We start from the raw sequence: 15,547 nt of genomic DNA, 5'->3' as shown, positions 1-15,547 counted from the left end.
TAATCTAAGTTTAATATTTAATCTAAGTTTGAAATTTAATCTAAGTTTGAAATTTAATCTAAGTTTAATATTTCACCATTAGTATTTCTAGACAGTGTGTATCACTGTGACAACCAGCCCCAACTTTCTTTAGTATCAATTAGACGTTTGGGCTCATATGAGGTTTTTCTTTGGTTTTACTTTTTTCCACATTTTTGGACCAACATACGAGACCAAAAACTGTTTAATCCAAACTTTCTGTTTCAGATTCTTTAGTATCTATGAGTATCTATATGTTTAGTATCTATATTTTTGGGCATACAAGGGTTTGTTCCAAAAAAAAAAAAAATTTCATGAAGAATGGACCAACAGAAATGACCAAAAATTACTTGAAAAAAACCCTGGTTCCATTGACTTACATTAAAAGTAAAGTAGTTTTTTCCTTCTCCTGTAAAGTTACCATTTTGGAGATATAAGGTTTTGATCTGACAACAGCGACATACATACATACATATATATATATATATATATATATATATATATATATATATATATATATATATATATACACACATATAAAATGTAAGTCAGTGTAATCAGAATTTTTCCAAGTAATTTTGGGCCAGTTCATTTGGTCATCATGAAATTTACACACAATATAAAGGGCAACAGGCATTTTCAGTTTTTGACATAATTTGATTGAGAGCCTGTTGGCCTTCGCATTGTGTATAAATTTAATGATAAATGGACCAGAAGAAACGGCCCAAAATGACTTCTGGAAAATGGAAAATTCTGGTTCCATTGACTTACATTAAAAATAAAGTAGTTCTTTTCCTTCTCCTGTAAAGTTACCATTTTGGAGATATAAGGTTTTCTTTCTTCCTTTAGATGTGTTTATGGTTATGGAAGGATCATATGATTATGAAAACCACCTGGAAATTTTCTTTTGAGCTTGTATTTGATTCCCTGCTGGACGTTGGACCGAGCCCAGATCCTCAATAAGTAGGACAGTGACTCAGCAGATTCTGCAGCCAGCAGAACTTTGCACTCATCTGGCAGGAAGTAACAGTAGAGAGAGATTAAGAGGCTGTGAATGAAGAATTACTGCAATCTTCAGGACTAACACGACTATACTGTAATATTATAACATAATAACAACACGTTTATCACTGTGGCATTGAGGTAGACGTTCACTCAGTTACCATCATGACAATGTACTTAATAAAACTAACACGTCTGAATGGAGTGCATAAAGAGTGAGTTTTTATTGTCAAACATATCTGATTAGTTACAGAACAGTCACCAAGTCACGTGTCAGATCTTGAATGATAACAGATTGTGCCTGATATCAAACTAATGTTTAGTAATTACAATTAAAGAAATATTACACTGTAAAGGTCAAGCTTGAAAATGAATCACATTGAGAACAGAAAATTTAAGTGTGCTGGTTTAGTATAGGAGGCGGAGCTTCCCAGCATTTTTAGTGCTTTTATTAGTTAATTAGAGCTCATTTTGGGTTGAAACGTTATTTTTAGGCTAAACATGAAGTCTGAATGCATTGAGTGCTAATTACTATTAAGGGTTTAATTAATGTAACTGATGGAAATTTTGAGTTAATTTTAACGTGTATACATTGCTGGAAGGATTTACGATCATTTTAAAGAATAAAAGTCTTTATCTGTAATCCTGGAACACATTCATATCCTCTTGATTTATGATGTTTTGTGTGTGTTTATGTAGTAAAACACCCGTAATAAATTTCTACATGACCATTTTCCAAGCTCTACAATTAAACAGGCTGTTTTTTGATACCGCCCCTTTAAAATGTATGTAAATGAGCTCTGTTTTGATTGGTCGTGTATCATTCAAAAACCATTGTGAGCTGAAATACTGCTTATAACTTCCGTTTAAGTGAGTGGGCGGAGCTACACTGCTGCAGGCTGAATAGGATATATGTGAATGTGCTGGTTTTTGTGACATCACAAAAACAGTGAATTCAAAACAGGCTGTTTTTCCAGCTCAGTTTCCATGTATGGACAGAGTGGTCAGATGTTTGGGCAAATCATGGCAGCTCCAGAGCCCACGGCCGAGCCATTTCTGTTTCTGCTTGTGGAATCTGGAGAAAAATACCAAAAATTTGATACGTGAAACATAAATTCACTCATCAAAATAAAATTAATTCATTCAAGAAAAATAATTCACAGTTTGCACAATATTAAAAGCATGATGTAGCTTTCTATGAATTATTTCTGCCCAATTAGATTGTTGTAAGCAGAAAAGGAAATATTTTATTATGTTTTGAATTTAAGGAAATATTATAAATATATGTACAATCTAGTTTTGCAAAAAAGAAAAACTGTCCTTTATATTTTTGCTTTTTTTGTCAATATTTGACATTGAAACACATTGAAAAAAGTCAGAAGTTCAGACTCAAACTTGTCCATAAAGATTAGAAAAATCAAGAGCAAATTTACTCATATCGCTGTTGTCGGAAGAAAACCTCGTATCTCCAAAATGGTAACTTTACAGGAGAAGGAAAAAAACTACTTTTAATATAAATCAATGGAACCAAACTTTTTTTCCAAGTAATTCTGGGCCGTTTCTGTTGGTCCACTCATCATGAAATTTACACACAATGTAAAGGGAAACAGGCATTTTCAGATTATGTCAAAAACTGAAAAATGACAAAAATGGAGATACAAGGTTTTCTTCTGGCAGCAGCGATATATACTGTATTTTAACGTATAATATATATATATATATATATATATACTTTAGCGTATTTTATGTACAAATATAATAATAGTATTTAAATAAATAACTAATGTAAACTGAACGTACAGCCAACCGGCAGTAATAACTATAGATTCTAACAGTAAAGACAGCAAACAAGCCTCATACAGATGTATGACTGAAAGTTTAATCCACTGGTTTAAATCAGGTTTAAATCCCACTTTATACCGGTAACAGTCTTCGAATGCATCACATACCATCTGTGTGAAGCGTGTGCTGCACGCGACGCAGGCCCGGTCAGGTGTAGCCGGGCTGTGTAAAGTGAATGGGCCGCTCAGTCCCGCGTCGCTCCGAGCCGCTGCCACCGCCTCCTTCAGCGCGAAGAACACAGAGCAGCCCAGAAACACAGCGGGTTCACCAACACCCTGAAACAAAGAGTAAACAACAGTAAACAACTCTGCAACACAGCCAGACTACACTGAGCGGCCAAAACAGGATGAACACTCACAGATGAAGCAAATAACACTGATTATGTGTCAAGATCTGGGACATATTAGACGGTGAGAGAACAATCGGTTCTTGAAGTCGATGTACGTGGGAGAAATGGGTGGGTGTGAACACCTGATCAACTTGGACAAAGACCAGATCATTATGGCCAGATTGACTGGGATGGAGCATCTCTGAAACGGCAAGGCTTGTTGGGCACTCCCGGTCAGCAGCAAACCAGTGAGAGGGTGCTGAGCGCCCAAGGCTTATCAGTGCTCATGGGTGACAAAGGCTGTCCAGACTGGTCAGAACATACAGAAGAGCTACTGTGGCAGAAGCCACAGAAATGTTTAATAATGGTTCAGGGAGGAATGTGTCAGTGCAGCGTAGCCACAGAGTGGTTAAGGTGCCCATACTGACCCCTGTCCACCATTAAAAACGTCTACAATGGGCTCACAAGTGCCAGAACTGGACCTTGGAGCGATGAAAGAAAGGTGCCTGGTCCAGTGAGTTCCTTCATCACGTGGACGGCCGCGTACATGTGCACTGTTTCCCTGGGGAAGTGGTGGCACTAGGATGCACTGTGGGAAGAAGTCAAGCCCATTTGAGGGAGTGTCATGTTCTGGGTGATGTTCTGGTCCAGGCATTCATGTGGACATCAATTTGACATGTGCCACCTGCATCAAAGATCATTGCGGACGCTTCATGGTGATGGTGTTCCCCAATGGCCTCTTTCAGCAGGGTAATGATCTGCCACACTACACGTATCATTCAGGAACATTTTGAGGAACATGACGAAGAGTTCTAGCTGATCCAGCATCTGTGGGATGTCCTGGAACAAATCCAATCCGTGGAGGCTCCACCTTGCAACTTACATGACTTAAAAGGACCTTCTGCTAAAGTCTAAGGTCTTGAAGCATCCCTGCCTCAAGAGGTCAGAGCTGTCACAGCGTATTAGGCAGGTGGTCATGATGTTATGGCTCATGGGTGTATAGAACAGTGGACGTACCTTCGAGGAGTAGATGGCGTGCGGGTTGTGGGATCCGGCCAGCAGGTACACGTTAAACTGCAGCGGGACGTCGCAGACCGCAGGGATCTTATACTGACCCGGACCGCGGGTGTACAAAACACCAGACGGGGAGAACTTCAGCTCCTCCATAGTGTAGAGCCCCAGACCCTGCATGAACGCACCTTCAATCTGGAACACACATACACGCTTAAAAAAGATGGTTCTTCAAGGGTTCTTTGGTGGCTCCATATAGAACCATGAACAATCAAAGAACCCTTTCCATGATTAAAGGATTAATTGCATCATGAAATGGTTCTTCAGATTGGAGAATGTGTTGTAGATGGTCCTGTATAGCACCAAAAAGGGTTCCACTATTGTTACAAGCCAAAGAACCCCTTTATGGTACTAAATAGAACCCTTTTTGCTAAGAGTGTACATTATGAAGTCAGTCTGAAGAAGTCAGTATAAAGGCACACTTTCCCAAGTCAGTGACATCCTACCTGTCCGATGTCGATGGATGGGTTGATGCTCCGGCCGATATCGGCGACGAGGTCTGTTCTTACAGTCTGAGTAAAAGATAGAAATTAGATTTTAATTGATTAAAGGAAAACTTGAATGAGGAAAGTACATTAACACTTCATAGGTTCTTCATAGGTTCCTTAGTTCAATCATGATAACTCAGTGTTTAAGAGGTTCTTTGCACGATTAAATGGTTCTTGTCTATGTCCTTAAAGAACCTTTTAAAAATGGTTCTGTATAGCTAAAGGACCTTTTATTGGTGCTATATAGAATCCTGTTGCTAAGAGTGACTCTATAGAGTTAGTATCATTTTGCTATACATCTAATACAATCTAATCAGGTGCCTAAAACATTTGCACATAGTATCTTTACTTAATTAATGATATAATATTTATTAACCTCATTTAAATGTGATTCATTATGTAACAATGTAATGATTGATTAAGTATTTACATCACTATATTTAAATGACTATGTAAAGTAAATTCGTATAAACAGAATGAAGAACAGACAATCATAACTCTAGACTAAGGCTGGTGTTTGGTGTGTTAGTTCTTTTATATTTGTTCATTTTTTCATATTTTCTGTATTAGCTACAGTAGGTCAGTGTGTGACTGACCCTGTATTCTCCGGTCAGACAGTCCAGCTCCACCTCACTGCAGCAGGTGGCGTAGGTGAAATAAGCGTAAGGCCTTCCCTCCTGCTTCTCCCAGTCCATACACAGGTCATGACCTCTGACAGAAACACATAAACACACATATATACACACAAATACACTGAAACAGAACAGAAATCCACAAAAATACACACAGGGTCAGTTTCTCAGGCCCAGACTGCATCTAAGCCTGGACTTACAGGATTTTAGACTCGGCTTAAATAGATAAAAACAAATGCACACAACTACACAGATTCACATATATGCATATACACTCACACAGGAAAATACCTCACTTATTAAACGAACAGCTCCAGGAAACGTCTACTTTACCCAATTTCCTACAGATGTGGTGGACCAGCTAAGACATGTTTGGAGTGAAGTTGGCTTCTTTAGTTTGTGTAATGTAGCTAAAAAGTAGTGCAAGCTTACACTCCACCAATTAGGATATGATTGTACTTTCCTAATTTTTTATCTATTCTCTCAGATAATTGAGTAAAATAGAAGGTTTTTGAAATTAACAGTTGCTTTAATCTACTTTCATGAAAACTGGCAGCAAATTCCAGACCGTTTGAATTCAAATGCAAAATTGAAAATGCTAATTCAGAGCATTTCCAATGTGAGTGTGTGTTATTAAAGATATAGCTCAAAATCAAGTGCAAAATGTGGATTCTTGACTGTAGGTGGGGCAGTCGTGGGCTGGAGGTTAGGGAACCAGCCCTGTGACCGGAAAGTTGCCAGTTCGATCCCCTCGGCTGACATGACTGAAGTGCCCTTGAGCAAGGCACCTAACCCCCAATTGCTCCCTGGTGCCATGGATCGGGCTGCCCACTGCTCTGTGTGTGTTCACTAGTGTGCATGTATGTGGGTGTTTCACTGCAGGGATGGGTTAAATGCGGAGGTTGGCAGATGGTTCTGAATTCAATTAGGAGAGCTTGGCTGCACAAAATGTGTGTGTGTGTGTGTGTGTGTGTGTGTGTGTGTGTGTGTGTGTGTGTGTGTAACACATTAAATTCCATCAGCAGCACACATCATTTAACATAATGAAGTACTGATTAGATAAAGCAGGTATTGGATGATAACTACGAGCACTACTGGTCTTTCTTGAGGAGCGGACAGGAAATAGTTAAACAGATTAACATATATAAAATCACTACTGACTATATTAATATTGTTTTATTATAATATTAGTGTTTTTCTGAGCAAATAAGAGCTCAATACAAACACGAGTAGCTTTTAAACATCTAATTTCCTCAGCTGCCCTTAAGACACTCGTGCAGTGCTGAGTTTACATAATTAATTACATTGTTGAATCTAATTAAATATTATTAATAATGTAACTATGTTGTGATTGATTAAGTAATTATATCATTGCATTTATAAGATAAAGAAATTTGTATAAATGAGTGTATAAATATTAATGCCATATAATATCCTATTAAACCTGTGAACGACGTCAAAGAGAGTGAAAACCTGGTTATTTGTACCTGTAGAATCCAGTAGCTGACAGACTGATCTTCTCCAAGAATGCTTTAGCAATCTGTACCAAACGAAAGACCCAAAGTGTCGTATAGTGAATATATGTGTGCTTGTTTTTTTCCATTTAATAAAAGAAGTATTTGATCCAAACAGCTGTACCCAGCTTTGCCACGTGCCGTTGGGGTCCTGCTTCCTGATTGGCTCCAGCCTTTTATACAGAGTTTGACAGGCGTCCTACAAAACAAACACAAACTGAACATGGAATTTAATTAGAAATGATTAACAGTATTAGCCATGCTTTTGAGGGGAATGCTTATTATTTTGCCCAGCAATAACAAAAATGTGCTGTAATTTTAAATTAAATTATCATCGGAATAAAAACAATGTAATGAACAAATGTCAATAAATTATCTTAAAGTTTATTTATCTTAATGTCTTTTTCAATTTTACTACAAAAATAAAAATGTGTATACTTATACTTTTTATGCAGAATGTAAATCAAATACATATGTAATTACATAACATGTAATTTATTATTCATTGTTATTCTACCATTATAATTACATTGTATAATAAATTACATTGTATTATAAATTAAATACATATGTAATTACGTAACAATGTAATTTATTATACAATGTAATTATATTATAATGGTATAATAACAATGAACCCTCTAAGGGTTTCTAAAGGTTAATCTACGACTGTGTATGATATTGAGCTCTGAGTGCGTTTAGTGTTGGGGTGTGTGTGTGTGTGTGTGTGTGTGTGTGTGTGTTTGTGTGTGTGTGTGCTACCTTGACAGCCATGCCGTTGACGTCGGTGCCAATGGATGCACCAGAGGGACAGGTGTTGGGTACGGAGCTCGTGCTGGTCTCAGAAATGTGGATCATAGACAAAGGAACGTCTAGCTCTCTGCTGGCCACCTGCCCAACACAGACACATTAACAGGTGGTGGTGCTGGACTGAGATACCGGCACTGCTTGGCTGATCTTCAGCATCACGCCTATAACCGCAACAGACCAGCGCCAGCATCTCACAGTATAGCACAGGCTCTTATCTTATCAAACATCTAGCAACCACCTGGAACCATGGTGAATTCAGAGGCCGAGGATCCAAACTCTGAGTGAAAAGCTCACAGTGAGAACTGCTTTAGTGGTTGAGTGGAGTAAACTGGAGAGAAGAATGAGAGAGAAGTACCTGCTGGACCTTGGTGTGGATGCCTTGACCCATCTCAATTCCTCCATGACTCACTAGCACTGATCCATCTTTGTAGATATGCACCAGTGCAGCCGCCTTTTAACATAAACAAACACAAAATACAGCACAGCTGAAATAATGTTGTGATGGTGACTGCATTACTAGTGAAAATGGGTGCTCCAACATGTAAACACAGCATAAGACAAATATAAACAGTGAAGTTGATTTATGCAGATGTATGAATTTATTTCCAAAACAAAACTTTTTTGTTTGAAAAAGAATATTTGGTAACACGGGTTACATAACATCTACAAAAGCCTTTCATCAGTTGTCATTAAGGCTTTCTTTGATCATTTGACCCTAGCAACCACCTGGAATACACCTGCAACCACCTAGCAAGAACATGGCAGCCACTTGGAACACCACAGCAACCACCTAGCAACCCCTGGCAACTCCTAGCAACTACCAGAGATACGATAGCAACTACTTTACAACACCCTAGCAACCACCTGGAACACCATAACAACCACTTATCAAAACCCTAGCAACCACCTGGAATACACCTGCAACCACCTAGCAAGAACATAGCAGCCACTTGGAGCACCACAGCAACCACCTAGCAACCCCTGGCAACTCCTAGCAACTACCAGAGATACGATAGCAACCACTTATCAAAACCCTAGCAACCACTTGGAATACAATTGCCATTATGTAGCGACACCTTAGCAACCACCTAGAATACAACATCACCCACTCAGTAAAACCCTTGAACCACCTGGAATACCATAGCAGCTGCTTAGTAGCATCTAGCAACCACCTAGAGGACCATAGCAACCACTTAGCAACACCATAGCAACCGTTTGGAACACCATAGCAACCACCTAGCAATCCCTGGCAACCACCAGTGATACCATAGCAACCATCTAGCAACAATGTAGCCTCCACCATAGAAACCATCACAACCATCTGGCAACATCTGAGTAACTTACTAGTATAATTCTAGCAACCACCTGGGATGCCAACACAACCACGTATAAACACCATACCAACTCCTTGGAATACCATAGCAACCACTTAGCAGCCCCTGGCAACCTCTAGCAACCACCAGAGATACCGTAGTAACCATGTAGGAACACCCTAGCATCCACCATAGATACCATTACAACCATCTAGCAACAACTTTGCAACTACCCAACAACACCCTAGCAACCACCTGGAATACCACAGTAACCACACAGTAACACCATTGAAACCACCTGGAATACCATAGCAGCTGCTTAGAGTCATCTAGAAATGACCTGGGATACCACAGTAACCACTTAACACCATAGCAACCGCTTGGAACACTATAGCAACTACTTAGCAACCCCTGGCAAGAGATACCATAGCAATCATGTGGCAACATCCTAGCATCCACCATAGAAACCATCACAACCATGTAGCAACACCTTAGCAACCAATTAGCAACACCCTAGCAACCACCTGGGATGCCAAAGCAACCCCATAGTAAAAGCAAAAATACCATAAGAAGCACCTTACAGCAGACTAGTAACAAGCTACACATTCACTTCATAATCAAACTATAGAAAACCATATGAGGGCGTGTCCATATTATGTCCATTTAGTATGAGGTCAACAAAGTCCCTGTACTGTCCAGTTCAGTGTTCTGAGACACATTATAAGTCAGTGGCTAACACTGATCTACCTGGTTGAGGAATCCCTCAGCGAAGCCGACGCCGTATTTAAGGGGGATCAAAGCGATTCCTCTCTTCTTCCAGCGGTTCTGCTGGTTAAACCGGGTGGCGTCCAGACGTCTGCGGTCCAGCTCACTCCTCTCTTTGCACTCCTCCCAGCAGCGCAGCAGAATCTCCGGATCAAACTCCATCTTATAGTGTGTGAGTGACGCTTCCTTATACATGTTCTTCTCCCTGATCTAACACAGCGGAAACAACACGGTCAAACAGGATAAAGTCAAACAGATGAAGCACATCTATAATGTACTGAACCCTCAGACCACATCACCAGATAATACACGCTATTTAGCGTCTACTATGAATTATTCAGTATCTGTGATTCAGTAATGTCTGACCTCTTCAGCTGGTCGGCCGAGCGCCATGGCCACGTCATTGATCATGTTCTCGATAACCATCAGGGTCTGGGGCACACCGTAACCTCGGAATGCGGTGTTGGATGGCAGGTTGGTCTTGCAGGCAGCCGATTGGCCACGGAGGTTCAGGATGTTATAGGCATTATCCATGTGGAGCAGGATCTTCTCAATGATCTGAGAGAGAGAGAGAGAGAGAGAGAGAGAGAGAGAGAGAGAGAGAGAGAGTGTCATGCATCCGTCGAGCTCTCAGAGGAACCCTGAATCCTCTGGGAGATCACATGACTGCAGAGCTTCCCTCACACTCGGACTCCATCTCCCAGAATCCTCCGGGGGATCACATGACTCCTGACCTTGTCTCACGCTCCTATCAGCGCTCTAGATCTCCAGAATATTGATGTGTGTCACCTGTGTTACTGGTCATATGACTTTCATAGTTTAGTTTAAAAGCCCGAGCTTTAGGAAGAGATAGTTGTGAGGTATTGTTTCCATTTGTGAACTACTGAGCGTTATATATCGATCGTGTTTTTGACCATTGCTTCTGTTCTTTCGACTTTGCCTCTTGCTCTACCCTTTGGATTGTGTTGTTTTTGACCTTTTTTGCCTGTTCTTCGACTACGTCTTCTGCCTGCCCCTTTTTGGACTGTTCACATCGTGTTATGTTTGTCCTTGTGTATCTGTTGTGTATTTTGAATTGGACTCACATGTTTTTTGACTAAGAACTTGGACTTTGATTCTGGAAGTAAAGCCTCTTTAGTGTTTTCAAACCGCGAGCGTCTGACTCTTGTTGGCACGTTACAGAATACCTTGCCTAACATGCAGACAGTGGACCCAGAAGCTTTTCAGAAAGCTCTGACTGAACAAGGACAACTACTAGGTCGACATCAACAGGTCTTGTCCGGAGTAACCCACTCACTGGAGTCACTAGCCCACCAGCAATCGGAACAACAAGCTCAGTTAGCTCAACTAGTCGCTAGTGTTAAGGGCTTAACTACTCAACTCCAGAGTATGAGCCAAGCTGAACCAGAAGTAAGTATGACTAACCCACTAGCTCAAGCCGTTAGTAAACCTGATCAATTTGAGGGTGATCCGGACAAATGCCGTGGGTTCCTACTCCAGTGTTCAGTTTTTTTGAAAATTCCAAGATATCTTTTATAGTGTCTTGCTACTGGATCATCTCTTACACCACCGCCACAGACCCAAGGACGAACAAAGCGCCAGAAGAAAGCTTACTAGAGTAAGAGTCACCCCAGAACAGGCTGAGACAACTGAAACAGTGCAGTGTGACTCATCCCGTTTATCACAAGAAGAGAGACAGCGAAGGATGAGAAACCATCTGTGCTTGTATTGTGGTAATGCTGGGCATCAACTTTGTGAGTGCCGAGCCAGACCACAAAAAAGTGAGGCGCTGACCCCTGGACAGCACATGGAGTATACTCCACGTGCTAATGTGGTGAGTGTTCCCTCAAAGGGGTTGTTTCAAAGTCTTTTCTGTTGCCTGTCACTATATACTGTCAGCCCCACTCTGTTGTCCTTTCAGCCCTGATAGATTGTGGTGCGGAGGGAAACTACATTCATGCCCGCCTGGTGGAGCAGCTGCAAATTCCGGTGGAGACCCTGAAGACAACATTGAAGGTGGCTGCCTTGGACGGAGGACCAGTACGCATGGGGACAATATCCAGGCTGACGAAACCCTTGTCATTACAGACCAGCGCTCTTCACAAAGAGTCCGAATTTGAGCTGATATTAGGTCTCCCCTGGCTAGAGAAACATAACCCTTCCATTTCCTGGTCCGAGCACACTTAAAATGGTCAGACTTTTGTATCCAATCATGCATTACACCACTGTCAGTATCTGTCTCGTCAACCTCAATAGAGAGCCCTAATGCAGATATTACAGTTCAAATCTTTTCCGAATACATTGACTTAAAACGTCTTTAACAAGACAAATGCTACCAAGATACCCCCTCATAGAACGTATGACTTTGCTACTAAACTCATAGTGAACCCATTTTTCCCAAGTCTAGAATATATCCCTTGACCCAAGAAGAACAAAAAGCCATGGATGTCCAAGAAGCCCGAGAACAGGAATTTATTAGACCCTCAACTTCTCCCATCGCATCTAGCTTTTTCTTTATCAAGAAAAAAGACGGTGGTTTACGCCCATGTATCGACTATCGTGCCCTCAACCAGATCACCAAGGCTCATCCTTATCCTCTTCCCCTGGAAGCAATTACAAGGGGCCAAGTACTTCACAAAACTAGATCTTAGGAGTGCCAACAATTTAATCAGAATCAAGGAAGCTGATGAATGGAAGACTGCCTTTTTGACCACTAGGGGGCACTATGAATACTTGGTGATGCCTTTCGGCCTCTCTATCGCCCCCTCTGTTTTTCAAGCTTTAAACTAAGTGCTCAGAGACATGTTAGGGAAATATGTCATAGCCTATTTAGATGACATTCTCATTTACTCTCCTGACAAGGATTCCCATGTTCAACATGTTCAAGCGGTGCTAAAACGGCTACTAGAAAATAACTTATTTTTGAAAGGAGAGAAATGTGTATTTCATCTTCAATCCGTGTCCTTCTTAGGCTATGTCATTAGTGAGCAAGGATTTGTAATGGATGATCAGAAGGTCGAGGCAGTTATCCAATGGCCCACTCCCTCTTCAAAGATTCTGTAGATTCATAAGAATTTTCAGTAGTATTGTGGCCCCTCTCACGTCTCTACTAAAGTGTGGACCCAAGAAGCTAAGATGGACGGAACAGGCAGAAAGTGCATTCCAAAGATTAAAAGATGCCTTTACCACAGCCCCCATTCTACAACACCCCGATCCGTCTGAGGCTTTCATAGTAGAGGTGGATGCTTCTGAGACAGGCATAGGGGCAGTTTTATCACATCGAACAGGTTCTCCTCAGAAATTACATCCTGTAGCGTTCTATTCACACAAGTTATCCCCTGCAGAACGAAATTATGGTATTGGCGGTCTAGAATTATTAGCTGTCAAATTAGCGTTGGAAGAATGGAGACATTGGCTCGAGGGAGCTAACCACCCATTTGTCGTTTTGACTGTTCACAATAATTTAGAGTACCTTCGAAATGCAGAACGCCTAAATGGACGTCAAGCAAGATGGTCCCTGTTTTTCTCGCGTTTTAACTTAAGTATAACTTATCGACCCGGCTCCCGAAATACTAAAGCTGATGCTTTATCCTGAATCTACCAAAATGACACTCCCATACCAGATTCAGAAACTTTCGAGCGTATCCTTCCCCCTGAAGTTTCCATATCCTCCATCCGCTGGGAGACAGACGAGGCCATTGAAAAGGTTTTATCAAATATCTCTGTACCAAGTCAGTACTCCCCAGGGAAAATTTATGTACCCGATTCATTCTGTACACAGATTATCATGTGGGCTCACTCCTCACTTACATCTGGTCACCCGGGGGGAGATGAGAACACACAAGCTCCTATCCCATATCCCATATATTGGTGGGAATCGATGGTTAAAGACATACGTTCTTTTGTTAATTCATGCTCTACCTGTTCGCAACGTCAGACACCGAAAAACTTTACCAGCAGGTAATCTAGTGCCCTTACCAGTGCCAGCAAGAACTTGGTCCCATATTGCCGTGGACCTTGTAACTGACCTACCATTTTCACTACCATTTTGACAGTCATAGACCATTTCTCTAGAGGAGTCAGATTTATACCCTTCCCCACCATTCCCAGTGCATTCCAAACAGCCGAGGCTTCCAATTATTTGGCATACCTGAGGACACTGTCTCGGACAGGGGACCCCAATTCACTTCACAAGTTTGGGTTGCATTTTTCAAGCACATTGGTGTTTCCATAGGTCTTACCTCAGGATATCATCCACAATCAAACGGACAGGCGAAAGAATGAATCAGGAATTAGGCAAGTTCTTGAAGATCTTTGTGTCACAAAAACCCCTCTGATTGGTCTCGCTTCTTACCCTGGGCAGAAATAGCACAAAACTCTTTAACCATCTCTGCTACGGGGATGACCCCATTTCAGTGTATTTTAGGATACCAACCACCTTTAGCACCATGGACCGGCTTGTCTACAGAGGTTCCTGTGGTAGATGCCTGGATGAAAAGGAGTGAACAGGTGTGGGAGGACACACATCAGCGCATTGAAACTGTGTTGCAAAAGAACAAAGAGCAAGCAAACCTGCACAGGAGTCAAACTCCTATATTTCAACCTGGAGACCGAGTATGGTGGGCCACCAGGGACTTCCGCAGTGCTGAGGGAAGTAGAAAACTCCAGCCCAAATACATTGGGCCTTTCAAAATTGTGACCTCCACGCTTTTTAGTCTCACATTCTTTTCATGTATCTCTTCTTAAACCCGTTGTTGTAGATCCTTTGGAAGAGGCTTCACCAGACGTAACGCCACCCCCACAGGAGGAGATAGATGGGGCCCCAGTCTATGCTGTCCATAGGTTGCTGGACTCCTGATGACGGGGTGGGCTCCTCCAGTACCTGGTGGACAGGGAGGGATATGGCCCGGAGGAGCAGTGTTGGTTGCCTGTGAGAGACATCTTGGACCCAGGTTTCATAGCAGACAACCAAAACCCGGATAAGCCTTCTCCTCGTCCTAGGGGTCACCCATGTAAGGGGCTCCCTAGCTCTTTTCCTGACCGCCTGCGGGATTCTCGTGAGGGGAGCGCCTTGGCAGCTCTGGGTCTGATCCTGTTCGGATGCCCGGTGGTGGGCGTGGTGGGCTTCCTGGTCGTCCTCGTACCGAGGCCCACCCGGACTCGTTTGGGGGGGGGTACTGTCACGCATCTGTCAAGCTCTCAGAGGAACCTGAACTCCATCTCCCAGAATCCTCTGGGAGATCACATGACTGCAGGGCTTCCCTCACACTGAGTCTCAATCAGACTCCATCTCCCAGAATCTTCCGGGGGATCACATGACTCCTGACCTTGTCTCACGCTCCTATCAGCGCTCTAGATCTCCAGAACATTGATGTGTGTCACCTGTGTTACTGGTCATATGACTTTCATAGTTTAGTTTAAAAGCCCAGGCTTTAGGAAGAGACAGTTGCGAGGTATTGTTTCCGTTTGTGAACTACTGAGCGTTGTATATCGATTGTCTGTATCCTGTTTTTGACCATTGCTTCTGTTCTTTCGACTTTGCCTCATGCTCTACCCTTTGGATTGTGTTGCTGGATTCTTCTGATTCATGTTTTTGACCTTTTTTGCCTGTTCTTCGACTACGTCTTTTGCCTGCCCCTTTTTGAACTGTTCATATCGTGTTATGTTTGTGTATCTGCTGTGTATTTTGGATTGGACCCACACATGTTTTTTGACTAAGAACTTGGACTTTGATTCTGGAAGTAAAGCCTCTTGAGTGTTTTCA

The 15,547-nt window shown here is 41.8% G+C and overlaps 1 protein-coding gene across 1 annotated transcript in view; it reads right to left on the bottom strand.

Moving 5' to 3' along the window:
- Positions 1 to 1,204: 1,204 nt before the first annotated feature.
- Positions 1,205 to 15,547, bottom strand: part of LOC118803793 (aldehyde oxidase 3-like) — a 38,966-nt gene continuing 24,623 nt past the window's right edge. The window contains exons 25-35 of the mRNA XM_036564288.1: positions 10,150 to 10,341; positions 9,766 to 9,993; positions 8,061 to 8,156; positions 7,658 to 7,786; positions 7,020 to 7,094; positions 6,869 to 6,921; positions 5,346 to 5,460; positions 4,708 to 4,773; positions 4,208 to 4,396; positions 2,970 to 3,137; positions 1,205 to 2,095 (exon numbers count right to left, since the gene is read on the bottom strand). Of these exons, the coding sequence (XP_036420181.1) occupies positions 2,042 to 2,095; positions 2,970 to 3,137; positions 4,208 to 4,396; positions 4,708 to 4,773; positions 5,346 to 5,460; positions 6,869 to 6,921; positions 7,020 to 7,094; positions 7,658 to 7,786; positions 8,061 to 8,156; positions 9,766 to 9,993; positions 10,150 to 10,341 (1,365 nt within the window). The 3' untranslated portion in view covers positions 1,205 to 2,041. The remainder of the gene's footprint in view (positions 2,096 to 2,969; positions 3,138 to 4,207; positions 4,397 to 4,707; positions 4,774 to 5,345; positions 5,461 to 6,868; positions 6,922 to 7,019; positions 7,095 to 7,657; positions 7,787 to 8,060; positions 8,157 to 9,765; positions 9,994 to 10,149; positions 10,342 to 15,547) is intronic.

The sequence above is a fragment of the Colossoma macropomum genome, unplaced genomic scaffold, assembly GCF_904425465.1.
Source record: "Colossoma macropomum unplaced genomic scaffold, Colossoma_macropomum, whole genome shotgun sequence".
NCBI lineage: Eukaryota > Metazoa > Chordata > Actinopteri > Characiformes > Serrasalmidae > Colossoma > Colossoma macropomum.
This window is presented reverse-complemented; position numbering and strand designations above follow the sequence as displayed.